The sequence below is a fragment of the Erigeron canadensis genome, chromosome 1, assembly GCF_010389155.1.
Source record: "Erigeron canadensis isolate Cc75 chromosome 1, C_canadensis_v1, whole genome shotgun sequence".
NCBI classification, from domain to species: domain Eukaryota; kingdom Viridiplantae; phylum Streptophyta; class Magnoliopsida; order Asterales; family Asteraceae; genus Erigeron; species Erigeron canadensis.
In genome coordinates this window covers 35,546,633-35,569,720 of record NC_057761.1, presented here as the reverse complement: position 1 = coordinate 35,569,720, position 23,088 = coordinate 35,546,633, and the positions used below count along the sequence as shown (strand labels likewise).

Below are 23,088 nucleotides of genomic sequence, written 5' to 3'. Positions count from 1 at the left end.
AGATGAGTGCTACAAGGGTTTCCACAGGGTGATTAACTAATCAATGCAGTTAGCGAATATAAACAATTTTCGAAACTCGGGCTAAATTTTTGAAAATCAGGTTTATCCTAATATTACCTCTTTATCCAACCATGCAATCACAAAAGTGATCTTATTGCGGTCTCGAAATGTATCAACTAGAACAAGTTCTAACATTTATTGCAACACCGGCACACTCATAGCAAAGACAATTTCAAAGCATTAAAAGTGAATGCTGATATAGGCTCAAAAACCTCACATATTTGGGGTACGACTATAAATGTGCGAGTCATGCAATTCTATCTTTTTGATCATGATACATCTCCCACTTAAAACATTTTAGTCAAGGAAAATTTTGTCACTTTTTAATATTTGATCATTTAGGTGCCAAAGGTGACTAGTTTCCTATGAGGACAAACGTTAAAATTAATGTACATTTATTGAAATTTTTAAAATTTAACTAAAATTTTGAAAAATTTAAACACACACTTATTTACAATATATTACAAAGTAACAATTGATTATCCCCCCCACACTTAAGATATACATTGTCCCCAATGTATTAGTCATGACGAAATGAGTGTAAAAAGGGATAGAGAAACTTAGCGACATTAATTGTTACCGATCATGTTGCTTATGAAGTACGTTCGTGATCTGCTTCTGCTGCACACTTTCCTGCAATAGCTTAAACACACAATAGAAAAGATAAAATTTGGTCTTTTAACGTCAGATTCCGAGACGATGTTTTGTATTTTATAATAATCTTAAAATGTATAATTTAACACGTGTTCGTCCGGGTGAAGGTATATTGGTACTAGATACCTAATATTACCCACTCAAATCACAAACTACCATTTTAAAATTATAAAAATACAAAATCTAAACTTTCTCTTTCTTTCTTTTCCGCTTCAACGGCTTTTTCCTTCTCTCTCTCTTTTTTTTTTTAATTTTTCTATACTCCTATAAATACTTACCTCTTCAACGCACACTTCATTATTTTCACACAACAACTTTCAACACAATACATTCTTACCCCACTAACCGTCAGCCGATCCAGAACTATCTACTTACAAAAAATGGTGAACCTTGGCTTGATTCTCGCTTATTTGATGATTATTTCTTGGTTCTTTGTTGCGGTTCAACTTCCATTGGATGAGACCTATCCGTGGGTGGTTGGGTTCGTTCTCATCATCGCCCCTTTGTTGCTTGTGGCCACCTGGGTCGGTATATTTGGGTGTTGATGTATTTTTGTAGTTGTATTTCCATTTGGATAATGTAACGAAACTTTTCGTGTTTTATCAATAATTTTCCATTAGTTCCAGTCTCGTACATTATCTCTTTTATTATATATATATAGCTCTTAATACACACATAGAAAAACATACATAAATGTTGGGTCGTTTATCTTCAGATCCCCAAGACGAATACTTTGAATCCTATCAAATAGTCTTAAATGAACAATTTCAATTTGTGCCCTTTTCCACCGGTTACAGTAATTCAGTCGCAGGGACTTAATCATATCGAACAAAAATTCAAAAATTATTATTTAGGACTGTTTGATAAAAAACTAAAGTTGGAATAAAAGATACCGTTCCAAGATCTTTTTAGATAACGGAGTTGTAGAACTAATCGGAACTGGAAACACACACATACACATATATATTTTTTATTTATTATTTTTAATTAATTAATTTTATTTTTTTTATATATTTTATATATATATATATATACATGGAACATCATCATCTTTCACTCACATATTGTAGGTTAATCGACTTAATCGAGTCCATATATATAACATCGGACCATCAATTTTTTTAAAGGAAAATTAGGAAGAAAGCAGTTTGAGGTGAATTGTAAAGACGGGTTGGAAGAACTGAAAGGGTATTCTTGGTAGATGAAACAAAGTTTAGGAGCAAAATATTTTTATTTTTTATTTTTATTTTTGCTTTTTGTTGGTTTTTTGATTTTTGATTTATTTTTTTTTATTATTAAAAACTACATATTTATAAAAGTGATGAAACTTACTTACAACCCACGTTTTCTCGCCTCTAGAGTAAGTCGGTTGAGTTCCTCGCACATTCTTCCAAAAGTGTAGCCTCGTCTGTTCAACCGTTGATTTTCATAACAATCAACAAGACCGTCTCTACATAGTCGTTGGAACTCATAATTAGAATACGTTTGGTTGTTCGAGCATGCCCCTTCATGGGCAAATTTCCCGCATTTGTAACATCGTCCAAGTTTTTGTGCTCTTCTTTTAGCAGCTGATCTCGAAACACCAACGCCAAAACGCCTTCTATTACTTTCTTGCCGACATTCCTTTCTTACTTCATCACATTTATTTTTAATTATTAAAACTAATTCGCTTGGAAAACAATTTTTATTGTATTTACAAATCAACGCGTACATTACTAGAAAATGATTATACTCAAACTTTTCTCGCATTTTGAAAAATAATAAAGTGAAAAACGAAGAATGGGGGGAGAGGACTAGTTCTTTAAGGTCTGCTAGTAGAAAAGACCAAGTCTCCTAAACATCTCATCTATTTATTCCTCCTGTTTGACCCAAGCCAATATTCCTTCAAGTCAATTGGCTTTCGAAATACGTACCCTTTTGTTACCAATTCTTCCAAGAGACATCTAAAAGTGGAACTACCCATTCTTCTACCCTGCAATCGTATTTGGCCTCTCCCAGGCAATAGAGGTAGCGGGTATTGTGAAATATTCGTTGTACAACAAGTTGATTGCCATCCTATTTCTTGCCATCTATAACATTTCCTGGGTATTTCCGTGCATGAACAGACCGGTGTTGGAATTTCATATATGTTCCATTCGCGCCCACATAGCATTACAGTTGTACTACAATTGTTACGCTCAAAATAAATTTTCTGCCTTTTAGTGTGTGGAACTTTGAATGGTTTGTCTTCTGGGTCTGTTGATTTGAAATTTGCTGATTCTAACGTTTACTTCTTCCCCTTTTCAATTCTCTCATCGAGGTCACATATCCATTTCCACGAGGCTTCTACATGTTCCTTAAATCCAGCTTCGAACACCGTTTGTTCTCCAGTTGGAAGCCATGTTTGTGAAGTTGAAGCTTCACCCAGATTCAAGGATGATGGATTGAATTTCGGTATTTGTTTATCAATTGGTTCCATCGGTGTTTGTTTGGAGTATTGAGGTGTGAAGTCTTCTACTGCTATCTGAGCTAGAATGTTTGTCGAACTGCTTGGATTATTGTCAGTAGTCAACAATTTTCGCCAGAATTCATTGTCGTCCGTGAGTGCTCAATTGTTTGTATGAGTCGCTAGAGGTAGGGAAGAAAAACCTTGAATGATTTAGAAGGAGATGAGAAGACTAGTTCTTTAGGGTCTGCTAGTAGAAAAGACCAACAAAGGAAAATAAACTGAAAAAGAAAAGAAAAGAAATTGGGTTGCCTCCCGCAAGCGCTAAATTTATTGAGCGAGTCGTTAGCTAGACTCTTGGTCCAAAGGTTTATTCGCTGATGGTGTGGAAGTCATATGTGACTTCCCATGCATTTTCTACTTCCTCTTCATGATAAATCTTTAACCGTTGACCGTTAACAATGAAGGTATTTCCCTCTCTCCCTTCAAGCTCAACATATCCAGACGAATATGCGCTTTTAACCACGTATGGACCGGTCCATCGTGATTTGAGCTTTGGTTGCTTGAACTTGTACTTTGATTGAAACAAAAGTACTTTGTCCCCTTCTTTGAATTCCTTAAGTCGAAGCTTTCGATCATGCCATGCCTTCGTTCTTTCCTTGTACAATCGGGAATTCTCATATGCATACCATCTCATTTCATCCAACTCGTGTAATTGGAGAAAACGCTTTTCTCCTGCTTGAATCAAATCAGTGTTGCAATTTTTCAGCGCCCAATATGCCTTATGCTCAACTTCGATTGGTAGATGACACGTCTTGCCATATAATAGCCGATATGGTGTAGTACCGATTGGCGTCTTATAAGTTGTACGAAATGCCCATAATGCATCATCTAACTTCTTGGCCCAATCCCTTGGATTACTATTCACTGTCTTTTCCAGAATACCTTTCAAAGCTCGATTTGTATTCTCGACTTGACCACTAGTTCGAGGGTGGTAAGACGTAGAGAAATGGTGATTAACTCCATATCTCTTTAGAACTTTCTCGAGTTGAGCATTAGCAAAATGGCTTCCACGGTCACTTATTAGTGCTTTAGGGAACCCAAAACGACTAAATAAGTGCTTAAGAAAATCTATGACTTCTCTAGCGTTGTTTGTTGGTAAAGCCTTAGCTTCAACCCACTTTGAAACATAGTCTACCGCTACGAGAATATATTTGAATTTGTGGGATGGTGGGAACGGCCCCATGAAATCTATCCCCCAAATATCAAATATTTCACAGACTTGAATTCCTTGTTGTGGCATCTCATCTCTCCTAGAGATGTTTCCCATTCGTTGGCATGCATTGCATGTTCTCACAAGTGTGAATGCTTCTTTGAAAATTGTTGGCCAGTAAAAGCCAGCATCAAACACCTTCTTCGCCGTGGTTGTAGATCCGTAATGTCCTCCAGCTGGTCCATAGTGACAACCATCGAGAATCTCATGAGTTTCAGCTCCGTGTACGCATCTTCTTATGATTCCATCTGCACATACTTTAAACAAGTAAGGGTATTCCCAAAAGTAGTTCTTCAAATCAGAAAAGAATTTCTTCTTTTGCTGATGTGTTAAACTCTTTGGGATAATTCCACCAACCAAGTAGTTGGCGAAATCTGCATACCACGGTACTTCATCTTCTTTTTCATCGCTAACTTTCATGAGGTGTTCGTCAGGGAATGCATCATTAATTTCCTCATCCTTCAGTTCCTCCCGGTTTGGGTTTTCAAGACGACTTAAGTGATCAGCAGCGAGATTTCAGCTCCTTTTTTATCCTTGATTTCAATGTCGAATTCTTGAAGAAGTAGGATCCAACGAATGAGACGAGGTTTAGCATCTTGTTTGGCAAACAAGTACTTTAGGGCTGAATGATCGGTAAAGACTACTGTTTTAGACAAAACGAGGTATGGTCGAAATTTATCGAAAGCAAAAACAACAGCCAGGAGTTCTTTTTCAGGCGTGGTATAATTTTGTTGAGATCCATTGAGTGTTCTACTTACGTAATAAATTGGTCGAAAGCATTTATCCTCTCGTTGTCCTAAAACGACTCCTAAAGCAAAATCACTCGCGTCGCACATCAACTCAAATGGTAATGACCAATTAGGTGCTACCATGATTGGTGCATTCATGAGTCTATTTTTCAAACTCTCAAAAGCTTTGAGACAATCCGAATCAAATTCAAATGGTCGGTCCTTTTCTAGAAGTTTAGTCATAGGTCGTGCAATTTTTGAAAAATCTTTTAATAATCGACGATAAAATCCTGCATGTCCTAGAAAACTTCTAACAGCTTTGACATTGGTAGGCGATGGTAATTTAGCAATAACGTCAATTTTTGCTCTATCAACCTCAAGTCCTCCACTAGACACTTTATGTCCTAATACAATTCCTTCACGTACCATGAAATGACACTTCTCCCGATTTAAAACTAAATGAGCTTTTTCACATTTATCAAGCATTCTATCCAGGTTAGCCAAACATGAATCGAATGAATCTCCGAAGACAGAAAAGTCATCCATAAAAACCTCCATTGAAGTTTCTATCATGTCTTGGAAAATGGCAATCATGCATCTCTGGAAGGTACCAGGTGCATTACAGAGTCCAAAAGGCATCCTTCTATAAGCATAAGTTCCAAAGGGACATGTAAAAGTGGTCTTTTCTTGGTCGCCTGGATCTATAGGGATTTGAAGGTATCCCGAAAATCCATCGAGGAAACAAAAGTACTCATTTCCTGCTAGTCTTTCAAGCATTTGGTCAATAAAGGGTAGCGGGAAATGGTCTTTTCTTGTGGCGTCATTCAATTTCCTATAGTCAATACAAACTCGCCAACCAGTGACAGTTTGTGTGGGCACTAGTTCATTGCGTTCATTCGTAATCACAGTCATCCCACCCTTTTTTGGTACACAGTGGACAGAGCTTACCCAAGGGCTATCGAAGATAGGGTAAATAATTCCAGCATCAAGTAACTTAATTATCTCCTTTTTGACTACATCTTTCATATTCGGATTTAGCCGTCTTTGTCTTTGAACAACAGGTTTTACATCTTCAACCAAATTAATTTTGTGTTTGCAAAATGACGGGCTAATTCCGGGTATGTCAGATATACGCCAAGCAAAAGCACCTTTATGGGCTTTCAAGACATCTAAAAGTTTGGTTTTCTCATTTTCAGATAATAAAGATGAAATAACAACAGGTAAAAGAGACTCCCCTTGAAGAAACGCTTATTCCAAGTTACTTGGAAGTGGTTTGAGTTCTAAGTCTGTGGGTGGCTCTTCTAATGATGTTTTGATCCTCAATCGTTCTTCCTTCTTTATTTCCTCAAATGCCTCGTCCTCTAGTGGACTTTCGTCTATGCTCAACTTCATTATTTCTTCAGCTTCTTCAGGTTTCACATCACCATCCTCTTCATCTTCAAATTCTCCCCAGATGTTATCAACTAATTCCAGTAATTCTTGCGTGTAATCATTCACATTTTCGTCAATCACATCAACACGAAAGCACGTATCATCAGTAGAATATGAGTGCTTCATTACTTTATCAATAGTAAAGGCCATTCTATCATCTCCAACACCTAAGGTTAATTCCTTATCTTTTACACGAATTATTGCATCAGCAGTGTATAGAAAAGGTCTCCCTAAGATTAATGGTACTTTACTATCCTCGTCCATTTCAAGTATAACAAAATCAACTGGAAATATGAAATGTCCAACTTCTATCAACATATTTTCAGCTATGCCTAACGGATATTGAAATGAGCGGTCAGCTAATCTAATGCTCATTCCCGTGGGTTTTAATGCTCCTAAGGACAATTTAGCATATAAAGAATAAGGCATCAAGTTTATGCTAGCCCCTAAATCCGCTAACGCATCACAAGTTAATATGTTTCCAAAAGAACAAGTAATTATGAAACTCCCTGGATCGTCAAGCTTTGGTGGAATCTGATTCTGCAAAATGGCTGTGCATTCTTCATTCAAAAATGTTGCCGACACTTCCTCCAACTTGTCCTTGTTGTTCAACAATTCTTTGATGAACTTAGCATAGTTTGGCATCCCTGCAAGTACATCAACTAATGGCACACTGATGCGAATTGCTTTGATCATCTCAAGAAATTTGCCATATCTTGCCGCCATCTTCTCCTTTCTCAAGCGTTGTGGGTATGGAATCTTTGGTTTGTACGCCTTTAGCGGTGGTTTAACTGGTGCAGTGGAAACAGTTGGCCTCTTTTCTGTTGGTTTTGGCTCCATTTCAATCTCTTCTGCCACACTTTCATCGTCGGTGAAGTCATCTTCTACAGGTTCGGATACAAGTTTTGGTGAATCGGTAGGAGCTTCACTTTCAATGTTAGTTTGGTAAATGTTACCAGCCCTTGTAAAAATAGCATTTACATGCTCGGTTCTAGCGGGAGGGGGCTTATATGTTTGGTTTGAGTTTGAATTTGAGCTTGAGGGTATCGGATTTGGTTGTGTATTGCTGGGTAGTGAGCCAGTTGGTCTGTATGTTGATGTTTCACCTATGCGATCCAACTTCTTTTCCAAATCAGTTATAGACGCTTGGTGATTACGAAGGCCTTGTTCGTGGTTGGCTCTAAGGATATCAAGTCTCCTGAAAAGTTCCTGGTTGGTTGTTTTTTGAAAATTCGTGAAGTTTTTTATTGTTGCTTCAAGTGATGTTAAAGTGGTTTCCTCATTTGACTTTTGGGTTGGTTGTATGGGTACTTCATTATGTGGTTTTTGTTGGTGATTTGGGAAATTCTGGTTGGGTTGGTTTTGGATATCTTGGTTGTTTCTAGGGTATCTTGTAGGGAAAATGTTTGAGTGAGAATTAAAACCATTGGTAATATTTCCTTGGTTGCGGTTTTGACCCCAACCACGTTGGTTATTTCCTTGGTAATTGTTTTGCAAATAATTCGCCTCTTCATGAACCCTAATTGCATCGCAATCTTCAGAGTTATGGCTTGCCCCACCATGTGAGTAACCATATTTCAGATTATTCATCTCTTTTTCTAGGCTGTCGAATTTGTTAGTGAACAAATTCATCATAGTATCAAACTTTACCTCCATCCTTGAACTTTCTTCCTTTGCTTCCACGAACGATACTGCCTTTGATTTCCCTTCCTCAACCTTGGTCTTTGACATTCTCATCGTTACTTTGTCCTCCATGACTTGATAAGCATCATTTGCGCTTTTGTATAAAAATATTCCTCCACCAGCCGCATCAAGTAGAATTTGGGAATTCTCGTATAGACCATTGTAAAATATGTTTACAATTTGTTCTTTATCTAGACCATGACCATAATATTTTTTAAGCAATTTTTGCAATCTTATCCAAGAATCGATATAGTTTTCTTTTTCGTATTGCTTAAAAGTTCTTATGTCATTAAACAATTTTTGTTGCAAACCGGGTGGAAAAAATCTATTTGCAAAAACTTTTTTCATTTCATCCCAAGAATCAATTGAACCTTCTTCTAATCCATTAAACCAAAGTTTAGCTTCCCCTGTTAAAGATAACGGAAAAAACCGTAGCTTAACAGGTTCTACCATGTCTCTACCATATTTAAACATTTCACAAATTTCCTCGAAATTTGCGATATGTTTATATGGATCAGAAAGAAATTTACCATCAAATTGGTTTTCTAGAATCATTTTCATGTGGTTTCCTTTAACAATGAAATTATCTCGTAATTCAGGCTTCACTATGGCGGATCCAGGGATCGGTGCCACATTTCTTTGCCTGCTCCACATGGGTTGATTAAGTCTATCTATTGGGCCTGCCATGTTAATTGATGGTGGTTGATTTGATTTTTCTAAAACAACTTTTTCTTCTTCAAAAAGATTTGACCCTCCTATGTTAACAAAACTACTACTTTCTAAAATGTTTCTAGAATTTTTCAAAGATTTCTTTATCCTTTTTGAAAATGATTTTTCGGGATCGGATAGCGGACTAGCGAGTGGTTGTTTGCTGGTCCTTGTGTTCATCTACTCCTTATATCACTGCAAAAGAAAAACAAGAAAACTGTGAAAAGCACCTATTCTACGAAATAAAACATATAAAAATAAACAGCTAAAAATAAAATAAATAGAAGTAAAACAACGAAAAATAAAATCATTTATGTGGAGTCTTGATATATTGTCTGAGTTGATGTTATACTATATATATAATTATTAGTCCAATAGTCCTCAGTCCTCAGTCTAACAGTTCAACAGTTCAGGAATCCAATGTTAAATATCTACTCGAGGCTCATAGGTTAAGAATCGGAATAACTCAAGTGAGGTTAACCACAATCCTAGTCGAGGTTAACAGGATTCGAGGTAACCACACTGGTCATGTCTCGTTTTCCTTACCACAATCACCCAAACAATGTTTATTAAAAGTGCAACGGAAGAATACTATTATTAATTATTATATTTTACATATATTAATTAGAAAAAATGAAAATATACTACTTGAGATGGATTAATATAACTACTTTTAACGATTTTTTTTTTTTAGGTTTTTTATTTTTTCTTTTTTTTTTCGAACGAACAATAAATCAACAGAATAAGTAACTTTTTAGAAATAAATTTCTAAAAAGGATCGATTAAACTTAATACTTAAAAAACTACTAAATAAACTTAATTCCCCGGCAACGGCGCCAAAAACTTGATGTGTAATTTGAGTGTATAATTTGTTGAATCGTTTTACTCGTAAAAATCACTCAAATCTTAACACGGCTAGACTACACCTCAATCTATCTATAATGATAATCTAACGGACGTGAACCCTTCACAATTAAACCGTAAATTATATCGAAAATCACAAAATATACACGTAAATAATTTTCATGCGAACATGCGAACGGTAACGAAACTTCACGAAACTTGACACACTACTTAATGGATGCTAAACAAGCTTATAACAACTTTTAAAACGAAATTTTAACGTACGGATTTTATGCAAAATGAGATCGAAATTTTCAAACAAACTAACGAACTAAAATAGAAAGAACGACATTCAAATGACGAAACTAGCTTTTAGAAACGTGTCAACTAATAACTTTCAATAAGAAGTACAAATCAACTTGATTTGCCAGTTGGTGATCGAGAATTTAACAGACGAATTGTAACAGAAAGTTTTTTAAGCGTAATTGGTGAACTAAATGTAACAAGAGTTGGTGACTTAAAACTAAATAACTTTATTACAAACTATGAGTAAAACAATTGAGATGATGATTTGGAATTGGTTGTGACTGGAACTGGTTTGGAGTCCATGGAAGACTTCCCAGGCACACTTGAAACGTTCTCCGCAAGCTCCCTTATATAGCCAAATTCTCCAACTGCCTTCTTAATTGTGGGAGACATTGTAAAGCTATGCTACAGTATGAGCAGAAGTTCAATAGTGCCATCAGTCTTCGAAAACTTCAAATTCAAAGATTGGAAAAGGAGATAGTCCACCCCTTCATTAATGCTTGAATGCCTTTTTCTCATTTTCATATGGATATACAGGATTTTTGCAATAATCATAGAAGAGGCATGTAGGCTCCATTTCAACTTAATATCTTCTGCTTGGAGTTGCTTATGACGTATCGGTAAGAGCATGGCAAGCAAAGTTGCTATTAAATTTAATCAATCAGCAGAGACGTCGTGACTTTTGGATACGGTTGCGAGCTTCTGGTGCAAAGATAATCCATTTTATATTTTATATCTTTCTTTTATCTTCGCGTGGCAGCTTATTCGTCAAAAACAGATATCGGATGAAGAAGTTATGACCAAAACAGTGCATCAACGTCAATTTTGTAACTTTTCAAGCATTTTTTCACTCAAAATCCATTGCATCCTGTAAAATCACTCATACACACAATAAGTAACTGAAATACATTAATTTACATTCAAATGAGTTATAATTATACGTTAAATTGCACAATAACACTAAATTAAATATGTATAATTTAAACGTTATCAAATTCCCCCACACTTGAACGTTGTTTGTCCTCAAGCAAACTTTCGTTTAAACATAGAATTTCCTTGACTTGTCTTTCCAAACATTCGATTTTCAAAAAATTATAGAACTATTTCTAGTTCTATGCAATTTAAGTTTATTTATGAAAATCGAGATATTCAATGATTCTCAAGCACGAATATACATGACTTAGCACCTATTCAATGATAGTGTATGATTGTCACATCTCTAAAGTATATATCAATATAAATATCGAGGGTGTATATTTGAATCACTCATATATGGCCAAGTCATGTTGCATAAATAATCATAGGCTTGTAATAGAATCATTTCTCCACCGACATGGCGTAAGCACCTAGCATGATTATCCAAAGAAGTAATTTAATCGGTTGTAATGTTTCTGAAGGCTTTGGGTTTAATGGGTATGGAAAAGTATGTGGTCTATATTGAAATGGTTTTAAAGAAAAATTATAGTCTAATTCTCCCATTATGGTTGGACCGGATTGGAATTTACCTTTTGAGTTGATGTGTGGTGCAAGTGACTATGCTGTTGGAGTCGTGCTTGGGCAAAGGGATGATAAGCATTTCAAGCCAATTTACTATGCTAGTAAAACCTTGAATCCCGCCCAACAAAATTACACTACTACAGAGAAGGAGTTGCTTGCGGTAGTCTTTGCATTTGATAAGTTTAGGTCATATCTAGTACTAAGTAAAACTGTTGTTTTCACTGACCATTCTGCTTTGAAGTATTTGTTTTCTAAGCAAGATGCAAAGCCTAGACTTATCCGATGGATTTTGTTGTTGCAAGAATTTTAAATTGAAATCAAAGATAAGAAAGGTGCCGAGAACTTAGTAGCTGATCACTTGAGCCGGTTGGAGGACCCAAACCGGGAGGAGCTTTAGGATGGGGGGATTAAGGATAACTTCCCCGATGAATATTTAAATGTCATTTCTAACTCTGATGAAGGTCCTTGGTTTGCTGACATTGCTAATTATTTGGTTGCAGGTGAAATACCAAATGATTTATCGGGTTAACAGAAGAAGAAGCTCATATCGGATGCTAAGCACTATTTATGGGATAACCCATATCTGTTTCGTATTTGTGCAGATGGTATGGTAAGAAGATGTGTCGCAGGAGCTGAAACTAGGGAGATATTGGATGCTTGCCATTACGGGCCAACCGGAGGTCACTATGGTCCATCGGTTACAGGTAAAAAGGTTTTTGATGCAGGTTTCTATTGGCCTACAATTTTCAAAGAGGCTCAAACATTGGTCGAAACCTGTGACATTTGCCAACGACAAAGAAGCATTACAAGACAGGATGAAATGCCACAGCAAGGAATTCAGGTATGTGAAGTTTTCGATATTTGGGGCATAGACTTCATGGGACCATTCCCACCGTCTAACAAGTTTCAGTATATTTTAGTTGCTGTTGACTACGTGTCTAAGTGGGCCGAAGCCAAGGCTTTGCCTACAAATGACACGATGGTAGTCATTGAGTTTTTGAAACAGTTGTTTATTAGGTTTGGTTGCCCTAGAGCCTTAATTAGTGATCGTGGAACACATTTTGCTAATCATCAACTAGATAAGGTTCTTAAGAAGTATGGTGTTTGTCATTATTTTTCAACTTCTTATTACCCACAGACCAGTGGTCAAGTGGAAAACACGAATATGGCATTGAAAAGAATTCTAGAGAAAACAATCGGGGATAACCCCAAGGTTTGGTCGAAAAAGTTAGATGACGCCTTGTGGGCATTTAGGACCGCCTTTAAGACGCCTATTGGCACTACGCCGTACAAGTTGCTCTATGGCAAGACTTGTCATTTACCGATTGAATTAGAGCATAAGGCGTATTGGGCGTTGAGAAATTTGAACCTAGACATGATGGAGGCCGGTGAACTTAGGTTGTTGCAACATCATGAGCTCGATGAGCTTAGGTTAGGTGCATATGAAAACTCAAGACTTTATAAAGAGAAAACCAAAGTTTACCATGATAAAAGGATCCGTAGAAAGGAGTTTAAGGTTGGAGCAAAAGTTTTCCTATTTTTATCGAAATTTAAAATTAAATAACCAAAGTTAACTTCTAGGTGGATAGGTCCTTTTGTGATTAAACATGTGTATCCGTCCAGTTATGTTGAACTTTTTAAAAGGGATGGAAATGGGTCTTTCATTGTCAATGGTCATAGGCTCAAGTTGTATTTGGGAGAAGAGCAAGAGGAGGGGATGGTCGAAGAAATCCCCATTTTTGATTCACAAAATTGATATGGTGAACGAGTCTAGCTCACGACTCGTAAATAAATTAAGCGCTTCTCGGGAGGTAACCCGTGTTTAATTTTGTTTTGTCAATTTGATTTTCATTTCGTTAGATAGGTTTAATTTATTTTGTCAAGAATGTGCAGGTTCAAATGTGGTGAGAAGCGGATGGAGGTAAGTTGTGTTTAAAACCGAAAAAAAATTTCTGGAAAAGTTCCCCACTGCGCCGCAGTGGGGGTGGTAACACCGACTGCGCCGCAGTCCATTTCCACGGCCTTTATTGACAATCACCCCACTGCGCCGCAGTGGGGGTGTGAGGAATCAACTGCGCCGCAGTCTAAAAGCTCGGCATCAGTTGCATATTAACCTACTGCACCGCAGTGGGTGATGGCCAAATCTCACTGGGCCGCAGTGGGCGTGTTGACTGGTCAGAGGGGATCGGGTGTTTAAAGTAAAAAAGGAAAGAAGAGTTGTTTCTACCACACACACATATTCAAACTCTTTCTTATCTTTTTCTCTAAAAGGCAAAAAACAAAATCACCCCTAAGAACACCTTTGAATCCGAAAATCACTCCATTATCTACCAAATTCTTGCATTCTTTTTCTTTCTCTTCTTAGATTATCAATTATCCTTAACTACCATGGGAAAGAATGTAAGTTTTTCTTGTTTATTTTCCTTTTAATCTTGCAAATTTGATTTCTTGATTTTTAGGGTGTAATTGTTAAATTGTTTGGTGGGTTTTGTCAATTGAGGGGTATAGATGATAATGTAGTGTTCAATTTCACGAATCTAACACTTGTTCATCCGGATTTGAGTCTAAATCAAACCTAGGGTTTTGAAAAAATTGGGGCTTTTTGATGAATAAGTGTGTGTGTGTGGGGGGGGGGGGGGTTAATGGAAGAATTTGTAGTGCTAAATTTTGGAAAGATTGCTATTTAGTTGGATTAATGTACCCCTTTTTCTGGAAATTCGTGATGAACATCAAGAACTTGCCCAGAACTTCAAGAGACTGTGCCGCAGTGGTGGTGGGTTTGATCCACTGCGCCACAGTCCAAAGGCTTGTGACCGGCACGTGTTTGGAACCCCACTGCGCCGCAGTGAGGATAGCTTCAGACCACTGCACCGCAATGGTAATCCTCGACCAAGTTTTTACTTAGCCTCACTGCGTCGTAGTGAGGGGGTGTTGATGCCCACTGCGCCGCAGTGGGGCACTTTCCTGCATAGATTTTCTTCGTTTTTAATACATTTCCTGGTTTGTATTCCGCATTTAACATGTTTGTTTGTCTTATGATTCGTGATTGTAGGATGCTTCAGGAACTGACAAGAGGAAGCAGGTTGAGGAGGGCCAAGGAAGCGGTTCGCCCCAAAAGCAAGCCAAAGCAACACGGGAGGCGGTTGAAGCGCCTAAACTAAAGTTCTGGCCAGGGGAATTAAACGAGAAACACACATGGTTGGAATTCAGCAGGGTGAAACAACCCCACAAGAACAACTTCCTTAATGAGTTGTTCTCCATCCACAAGGAGGTGGTTTGCCCACCCAGGTATCTTGCTCCCACTGCTGCTCAGCATTTCGGCATTCAAGCCGATATTAACGGATGGTTTAGGATAGAAGCCCAAGTCGGTGATAGGTTGGTTGTTAGCGATATGTGGCATAATGTATTCAATAACCGGGAGCCCGTGTATAGGGAGTTGTGTTTGGAGTTCTATTCAACCCTGAAGGTTACAAAAGAGTTGAATAAGGTGAAGGACATTTTTGAGGAGCGTTGTGTGACCTTCCACTGTGGGGGTGTTGCGAGAAAGATTTCTATAGCCCAGTTTGGCTATTATACTGGCATGTACACTCTGGACCAGTTAAAGAGCAGCGAGTTTAGGAGTTTGTTGAGGCAGGGCTTATATGTTAAGCAAGCTTTTGATGGTGAGTCCATTCCTCAGTATTGGACTCGGATTACTGGTGGTGAAACTTGGCCGTCTGGGGGGTCAGGTAGTGTTTCTAAGATCAGGAGTGTGCGATTAAGGATGCTCCATCGTATGATTGTCACGTTTCTGGTACAGCGGTCCACTCACTGGGAAAAGGCGTACCAGACTGATCTCTGGTTGATGAAGTTGTTTGCTGAGGAGGCGCCTAGGAGGTTTGCTTTGGCCCCCATTGTTGTTTTGGATAGGATGTGGAACCATTCCGACTCGGAGTTGGTATTGGGGCACTTTGTGACGAAGATTTATCGGCGCATGGGCATTTTTGATACGGATGAGTGCCAGACCGATCTTTCTCCCCCTATTTTTTAGGAGACATTGACTGAGGCCGAGTTGGTTAGGGCCAAGATTGTGAAGAAGATGATGCAGACGGAGAACTCTAGACTGCTGGATGACATTGGGTTTATTGCACCGCCTCCCGTTGTGGAGGGAGTTGAGGATGTTGAGATGATGCTTCACAGGAGCAACCTAGGAGGCGGGCTCCCACTGGTATAGACTTGACCCCGTTAAGCACCCAGCTCCAGCAGATCTACGAGGGGCAGCAAGCCAGCCGCCAGGCTTTCGATGACTATCAGCGGCGTATGGATCAGGAGGTGACTTGGTTAGGGTCGCAGCAGGCCCATACTAACTACACTCTTGATTACTACCAGCCGATGTGGCAGGCCCAGTATACGGACTGAGTTTGTGCGGCCTGACCCGATTCCACCTTTCAGCCCTCCACCTATCCGTGTTCCACCATACCGACAGGATGGCGGTTCTTACTTCTTCACGCCATCTCAGATGTCCCCACGGCCCCATGACTTGGGAGGATCTCCCCGAGGGCCAGTTCAGTTTGGTCGATACACAGGTGGTGATGCTGGGATTTCTTCCTCCATGCCTAGTTTCTTTGCAGGTGCCAGCTCTGGATTTGCTAATTTTGCTGGAGGCTCAGGAGGATTTGCCGCTGGAGGTTCTGGACAGGGAGATGATCAGCCGGGTGGCGGCTATGGCGGTTCAGGTTCAGGAGGCACACCAGAGCAGGCTACCAGCTGGGTGGATGATCTCTTTGGCCCACCCGGTGCTCCGTATGGTTATCATGGGCAGCAGCAGTGATGATGAGGATGACTTCCATCCGGTACCGTGGGTTGGGGTCATATGCTGATTGATATTTGCTCATTCTGATACATGGATGACTGTACTTTGATACATTATTTCTTATTTTCTTTCTTTATTTGTGTTGGTATCCACCCTACGGGGTGATGAAACATTGTATTTGTTTCTTTTTCTTTTTCTTTTAGTTGTTGCATGAACAAGTAGGTGTACGTATTGCTTTGATCTATTTTGGATTGCTTTGATGGAATTTGAGCAGGTTATTACATTTGATGGCTATAGCGCAACTCAAGTGTGGGGGGATCCCCTTGGATTCTCTTCTCATCTGTTCTATGGCATCAATGTGTTGATTGTGTGATGGTGTGCGTATGCTGGCAGTAAGTTCAGCGCCATATTTGTATTGCTATGTTTGATGCACACACAACTCTCGCACCTTCCGTTTTGGCACAAGTTGTTTATCCCGCCAACCAAAGTGTCCTTCCTGTTTCAGAAGTGCCATTTGTGACACGGGGTCGATAACTTGTTTCAAAACGAAATGTGTCCTCATTCCGGTATGTGTTTTTATTTTTCTATGTCGCTTACCTCTATTTACCTTTGTTTGACCGAATATGGACATTGAGGGCATTGTCCATCTTAAGTGGGGGGTTGGCAAATAGGTTTAAGCTACCGGGTTTATCATTTTTGTTGTTTTGCCATTGAGATTGTTATCAGTTTTGTTGATATGTCCCTCTCGTAGGCTTTTGGATTCTATCTAGGGGTTTGAGTCTCTCTTTTGAGCTCTTAACTGTGATGTGCATGTTTGAAACTGGTGCTATCAATTTAGCGGAATAACAGAAGTTGATATTGAATTTTAAACTTGAGTTGAACTTGTCCTTGTGGTAAATTGCTTTTGACACTTAATTGATTACTTATTAAGCAATTTTACTACAAAATGTTTCCTTGACAAAAATTTTTAATTGGCGAAGTGTGTCCTGAACGGTTATTTGGCTAGTCCTTCGGGATTGATAACATTACTTGCATACTCATATATATCCAAAACACCCAATTGTGAGATTTCATCATTTCATATATAGTGTGTCAGGTGACGGTTTTGGTTTATTTGCTTCGTAAATACGTCCCTCTCTTAGGCTCTTGGATTTATTCAGGAGTAAGGGTTTTCATTTTGATGCCCTGCACTAAGATGTGCGTGTTTGAGGTATTTCTAAGCCATTTCCGGGTTCTTTTCTTGATAAGAGTATACCGGTGATGTGTTGATTCTAGAACTTGGCCTGGTGATCGTGACGAGTACATTGGATGAAGAATTGGCATTTAGGTTTGACCATACTTTTTATTTCCTTCTTTTCATTTTTCTTTTGTATATCCATATCCCTAGCATACAACCTTATACATATACTTGTCTATATTCACACAATTTTCTTTTCTTTTATACCTTAGCAATATATACACATATACATCACTATAACTCACCTTTCCATTGTATAAATCCACTTATTCATGTAAACTTTACCTAATTATACCGTTAGTCTAATCTGGGGGGGGGGCATTGATTGTCATTGGTTTGTTTAGATGGTTTGGGAGAGTTTCAATGGGTTGATTTGTGGAATATTCTTGTCTATGAGAATATGTTAATGGGTTAAGTTATTGAAGATTGACTTGGATTGTTCAAACAAAGAAAGTGAAGTGTTATAGGCATGTTTATCATTGTAAGAGAGTATCTACTAGTAGAGTAAAAATGGTTCAAAAAGAATAAATAGAATTGAAAAACAGAAATAAAAAAAAAAAAAGAGAAAGAACTTGGGCTACTAGTAGGTATTTCTCAACTCTAAATGCCTAGAAAGTTGTTGTATCATTAATTTTCGAAGATTTGGTTGATTATAAGTTGTTTGAAGTTGATACACCACAATGGTGTCGGGCTTGCTTGGTACTTTGGAGGTGTTCTCGGGATAACATCTTATGGGTTAGTGGTTTGTTGGCAATCAATGGTATGGGTGATTAGACTAATTTGTTAATATTCAATATAACTTATACCATAAACTCTTACCTTTCACTTCCAACCAATAAATTTCCCATACCCTATTGCACATATTCCTTATACATAGTTTAACTAAACAACCACCCTCAATGCCTATTTGGACGATGTACTTGATCCTTGCGCCTTAATGGTGGAGTGACGATCCTGGTTCAAGCCTATGGTAAAAGAGTATACATCACGACTGAGCTATGAGTGATTCTTCATATATTCAACCCCGAAAGTAAGTTTGTTGGACTAGAATGATATTGATAGGATCGTTTGTTTTCATTTAAGCTTAGTTGATTATCGTGGCTTGCGGATTGTTCAGGTATTGTCAAACATTTCGAGTTTTCATTTAAGATTAAAACTACTTCACCTGTTTTCTGTCATTTGACATGCTTGGTGTTGCTTCTTTTTGATACTTGTCACTTGTTTGATAGTTTGATTATCAAGGATTACTTTTTCTTAAATTCTGGATTTGCTTGAGGACAAGCAATGCTCAAGTGTGGGGGGATTTGATGTGACTAATTTATACCCATTACCCACATCGTTATTGGCCATTTTACTATATGTTTTAAGTCATTTTTGTATGCATTTGGCGCGTTTATGGTGTTTGTTACTGTTTACAGGCTCTAAACAGGATACGCGTTCATTTGGTAAATTTTCGGATGATTATTGGCCAGGAAGTACGTTATGATGATGAGAGTTGATTTGAGTGGAAGAAACGACGGAGTTTGGCAAGTAATCGAGATCGAAATTAGATGGTTCTGTACAAGAAATGACTGCGCCGCAGTGGGGATGCACGTAGCCCACTGCGCCGCAGTGGGGGTCGTAAGTGAATGACTGCGCCGCAGTCAAGAAAGAAAGAAAGGAGGCCGTGGATTCATACTGCGCCGCAGTGGTGGTCACACAAGCCACTGCGCCGCAGTCAGCCGAAGTCAAAGTCAAATAATACCTCACTGCGCCAAGTGAGGGAAGTCTCAACCCCACTGCGCCGCAGTGGGTGCACAGGAGAATCAGACTTTCCTTATTTCTGCGTCGGATTTTGGAGGAGTATAAATAGAAAACCCTAGGTCGAAAATTATCATCAAAAAATCTTTCTAGGAGCTGTTATACAAGGGTTCTTCTTCCTCCAATCAAGATTATTTCTTAGGCGGATTCGTTGAAGATTCACGGGCACCCATCTAGATCGTATCTACTTATTGTCTTGCATTTTATTTTCTTCGAACGATTGGTAAATCATGTTTCTCTTCTATTTTATTTATTATTGTGAACTGATCATGAGTGGCTAAACGTTTAATCATCCACCTTGATGAAACTAGACGGATAATGTGATTGCAATATTTTTAATTCAAAAGGGTTTAGTTAATTATCGTTGTTCTGTGATCTTGATGATGTTAACTCTTTTCATTAATTAATTTTGATATTGGTTGCATATGATTCTTCGTTGGTGGTACGAGTTGAATGTGTATGTGATTTTAGAACGGTTACTTGTCTATAAGTAATTATCACTAGTTCATGGTATGATAGTGAATATTATTTTAAGAAAAGATTAATTTTGTCAACGTGATTGATATCAGTTGGTGGTACCACGCTATTGTCACATAGGATCAATTGATAATTTGATAGTCAATAAAACTGATTGTTAGAAGAATTATCTTAGTTTTGGGGGTACCAGCTTGGGTAATTCAAATAGTAGTTTGGTGATTCGATAATTTGTTCACGGTTGGTGGTACCACGTGAGCAGTTTAATCTTGTCACGATTATCTTTAAACTCTAGAGAATTTGTTCTTCATTAAATGCAATCACATTTGAAGTCGAGGGAAGTCAAGGTGGATGACTTTTAATTATAAACTTCTGAGTTTCAAAAGTTAAGATGTTTGACATAAAACTTTAAGATGTTATGTTGTTTTGATCATCATCAACTAGCTCAAACTAGCAATTGCTATTAAAAAAAGAAAAATTTATGTGCTTTGATCAAGTGATCTATGTATGCCATTACAATGCATTATTTGAAATCCATAAATTCCTACCAAAGGCGCTCTTTATGACGATCGATACTAGCTTCTAGGTTAATGATATTATATATGACCCAGTTTTGAAACGAGGGAGTCATATATGTTATCACTTCGTCGTCACTCGATCGTCAATCATGTGGTATCTCAATAAGAAACCACTTTGCAAACATCAAAGTATGTGTTTAATTTCTACCAAGTAGCAACTAGACGGATTAAGAAGGTGCAGACCTATTATAGGGTTCAAGGTATATACCACACCTTTTTGTTTTTTGGTACGTGTATAATGCAAACTAGGAATATGACAAGATATATTGATTGATTAATGTTCATGATGAAATTAATGATTGATCGAATTGTTGTTTTTGGGCCCTGCCACACTCGATCATGGTACAACGGAAGTGTTGTATCAAGCTAGCAACTTGGACGACGTGATTAAGTACATATATATTCTTCTTTCATTGCCTATAAACAAGACACCACCATCCAGATACTCATAGCTCCCAGCCACCCACCATTATTGGTCGTTGTTGATATCGAATATGCACGCAACCATCAAGCAGAATTTGAATGCTCGTTAAATTATGTCTCAAGTTTATAATCCTAGTTTCTAAAGCTAATTATAGTAAAAAATTGCAGAGTCAATGAATGAGAATTAAAGGCAATAAAACAGTGTTTAGTGGTGCAATGTAAAAAAAAAAAGTGAAATAATATAGTGTGAAAGAGTGGTTCTTAAGGGTGTTTGGTATGATGGAATGGAAATGGGAGAAAGGGAATGGGAAAGACTTCCCTTGTTTGTTTGCGACGAAGAATGAGAAAAGAGAAAGGGGAATCAATTCCATGAGAAAAGATAAAGGGGAATCAATTCCATTCTCTACAAATTGTAGAGAATGAGTGAGAATGGACAAAAAAAATTTTTTTTTTTTAAATATGTTATATGCAATAAATGTATTATTATTTAAATTTTATTTTTTATATATATTCATTTTCTGTGGGTACCAAACAACGAAATTCATTCTCTTTCCAAATACTCATTCTCTTTCTCATTATTTTCATTCTCTATTACATGATTCTCTTTTACCAAATACCCCTAAATTTACGTTCATTAAACGCACAGCTAGTGAGAGTAGAGAAAAAGGGGGTGTTAATTGAAGTAAAAAGGTTTTGAATTGTTGGAATATAGCTGTACGACTACCCACATCAATGAACTCCATCAACCCAATCTTTAATTAAAAATTAATTTCTCTCTCTTCCACCTATACAATCCAATCTCCCTCAATTTTTCATTTACATTCACAATCCAACCTTTTTTTTTATTATTATATATTGATATTAAAAGATATTTTTCAAATAACTTAGTTTTAAATAAAATTTACATTGAAATGTTCGTAAAAGAAAAAAAAATATCATGTTTTTATATTTCTATATAAGGTTACGAAATAAAAGATACTAATGAAAAACTAATAGGAAGTAAAATTGTAATGTTTAACAAATAATTGAAATAGCGTCAACCAATGTTTTGATGTCATGTGTCTAGCAAGTCAGGCAAGATAGAAACAATCTGAGATTGTTTTGTAGGCCAGTTCGAGAGAGTTTGAGGCTAGATTCTTTTTTTATTAACATAATACTGTAATAGGCAATCTCAATAAAAGATCACCGATAAAGATGGTCTAAAAGATGGATGGATCGTGACGGATAGGAGTGTAAAACGCCTTGTTATTTATTTACGGGACGAGATGGGATCCTTTACATAATTGGGAGGAGGTTTACTAAAATTATTTGAACACTAGTTAAGTTGGGAAGATCTTGACTTTCGAATGAAAATCAAGGGTCAAGATATAAAACTTATCTTTAAATCTTAACCCCTGATTTTTATCAAATGGTCAAGATCTTCCCAACTTGACTAGAGAATCATTTCCCTACATAATTGGTTTTTCCATTTATGAATTATATGTTTTTTTATATGAAAAATGAAGCTACAATAATTTTTAGTCATTTACAATAACATCTGTTTTATATAGTTGTATATTATACAGTAAAACATATATATTTATTATAGATGACTAATAATTGTTATAGATTTATCACTTCCATTCATATATAGGTGTGTACATTGATGGATGTATCAAAACCAAGGCCGGTTTAAATTTTTTCTTTGGGTTTATGCAGAAACTCACTTTGGAGGCTTTTTTCAAAACTATTCAACAAAACTTTTCTTCTTAATTTAAGATTAAGACCAGAAAATATAAAGAATAATACATGTAAATGCCAAAACTAAAAATTGGCTTACAAAATTATAAATGATAACGTTAAAATATTATACTTAGAATCTTTGAGACCGACAACAGAAGTCAATAACATAAAAGGAGTAGCTAAACAATAATAGACTGGTTAAAATTATCAACCTTTGAGTCGGTTCTGATTTTTATATTCACAATGATCATGTATTTAGAATTTATCACAAATTTTAAACCGTTTTGTATAAAATTTGGGGCCTTTTAAGTGTTTGGCTCCTTAGGCCCATGCCTAACCCAACTACAGTTGTTAAGCCGACTCTGATTAAAACTGTGTATTATCGGTTTGTACAGTCAGCTTTACGGTGTGTGTATTATAGTACGTTAATAAAAAATAGTCATACGGATAATCA

The 23,088-nt window shown here is 37.3% G+C and overlaps 1 protein-coding gene across 1 annotated transcript; it reads right to left on the bottom strand.

The window, feature by feature from the left end:
* Positions 1-6,388: 6,388 nt before the first annotated feature.
* LOC122591071 lies at positions 6,389-9,142 on the bottom strand. The gene has a single exon (XM_043763270.1). It carries the CDS (start codon positions 9,140-9,142, stop codon positions 6,389-6,391), a length of 2,754 nt encoding a protein of 917 aa, XP_043619205.1.
* Positions 9,143-23,088: the final 13,946 nt, after the last annotated feature.

Excerpts from the sequence above, each read along its gene's own strand:
- LOC122591071 (XM_043763270.1), bottom strand. The coding sequence starts at position 9,142 with ATGAACACAAGGACCAGCAAACAACCACTCGCTAGTCCGCTATCCGAT.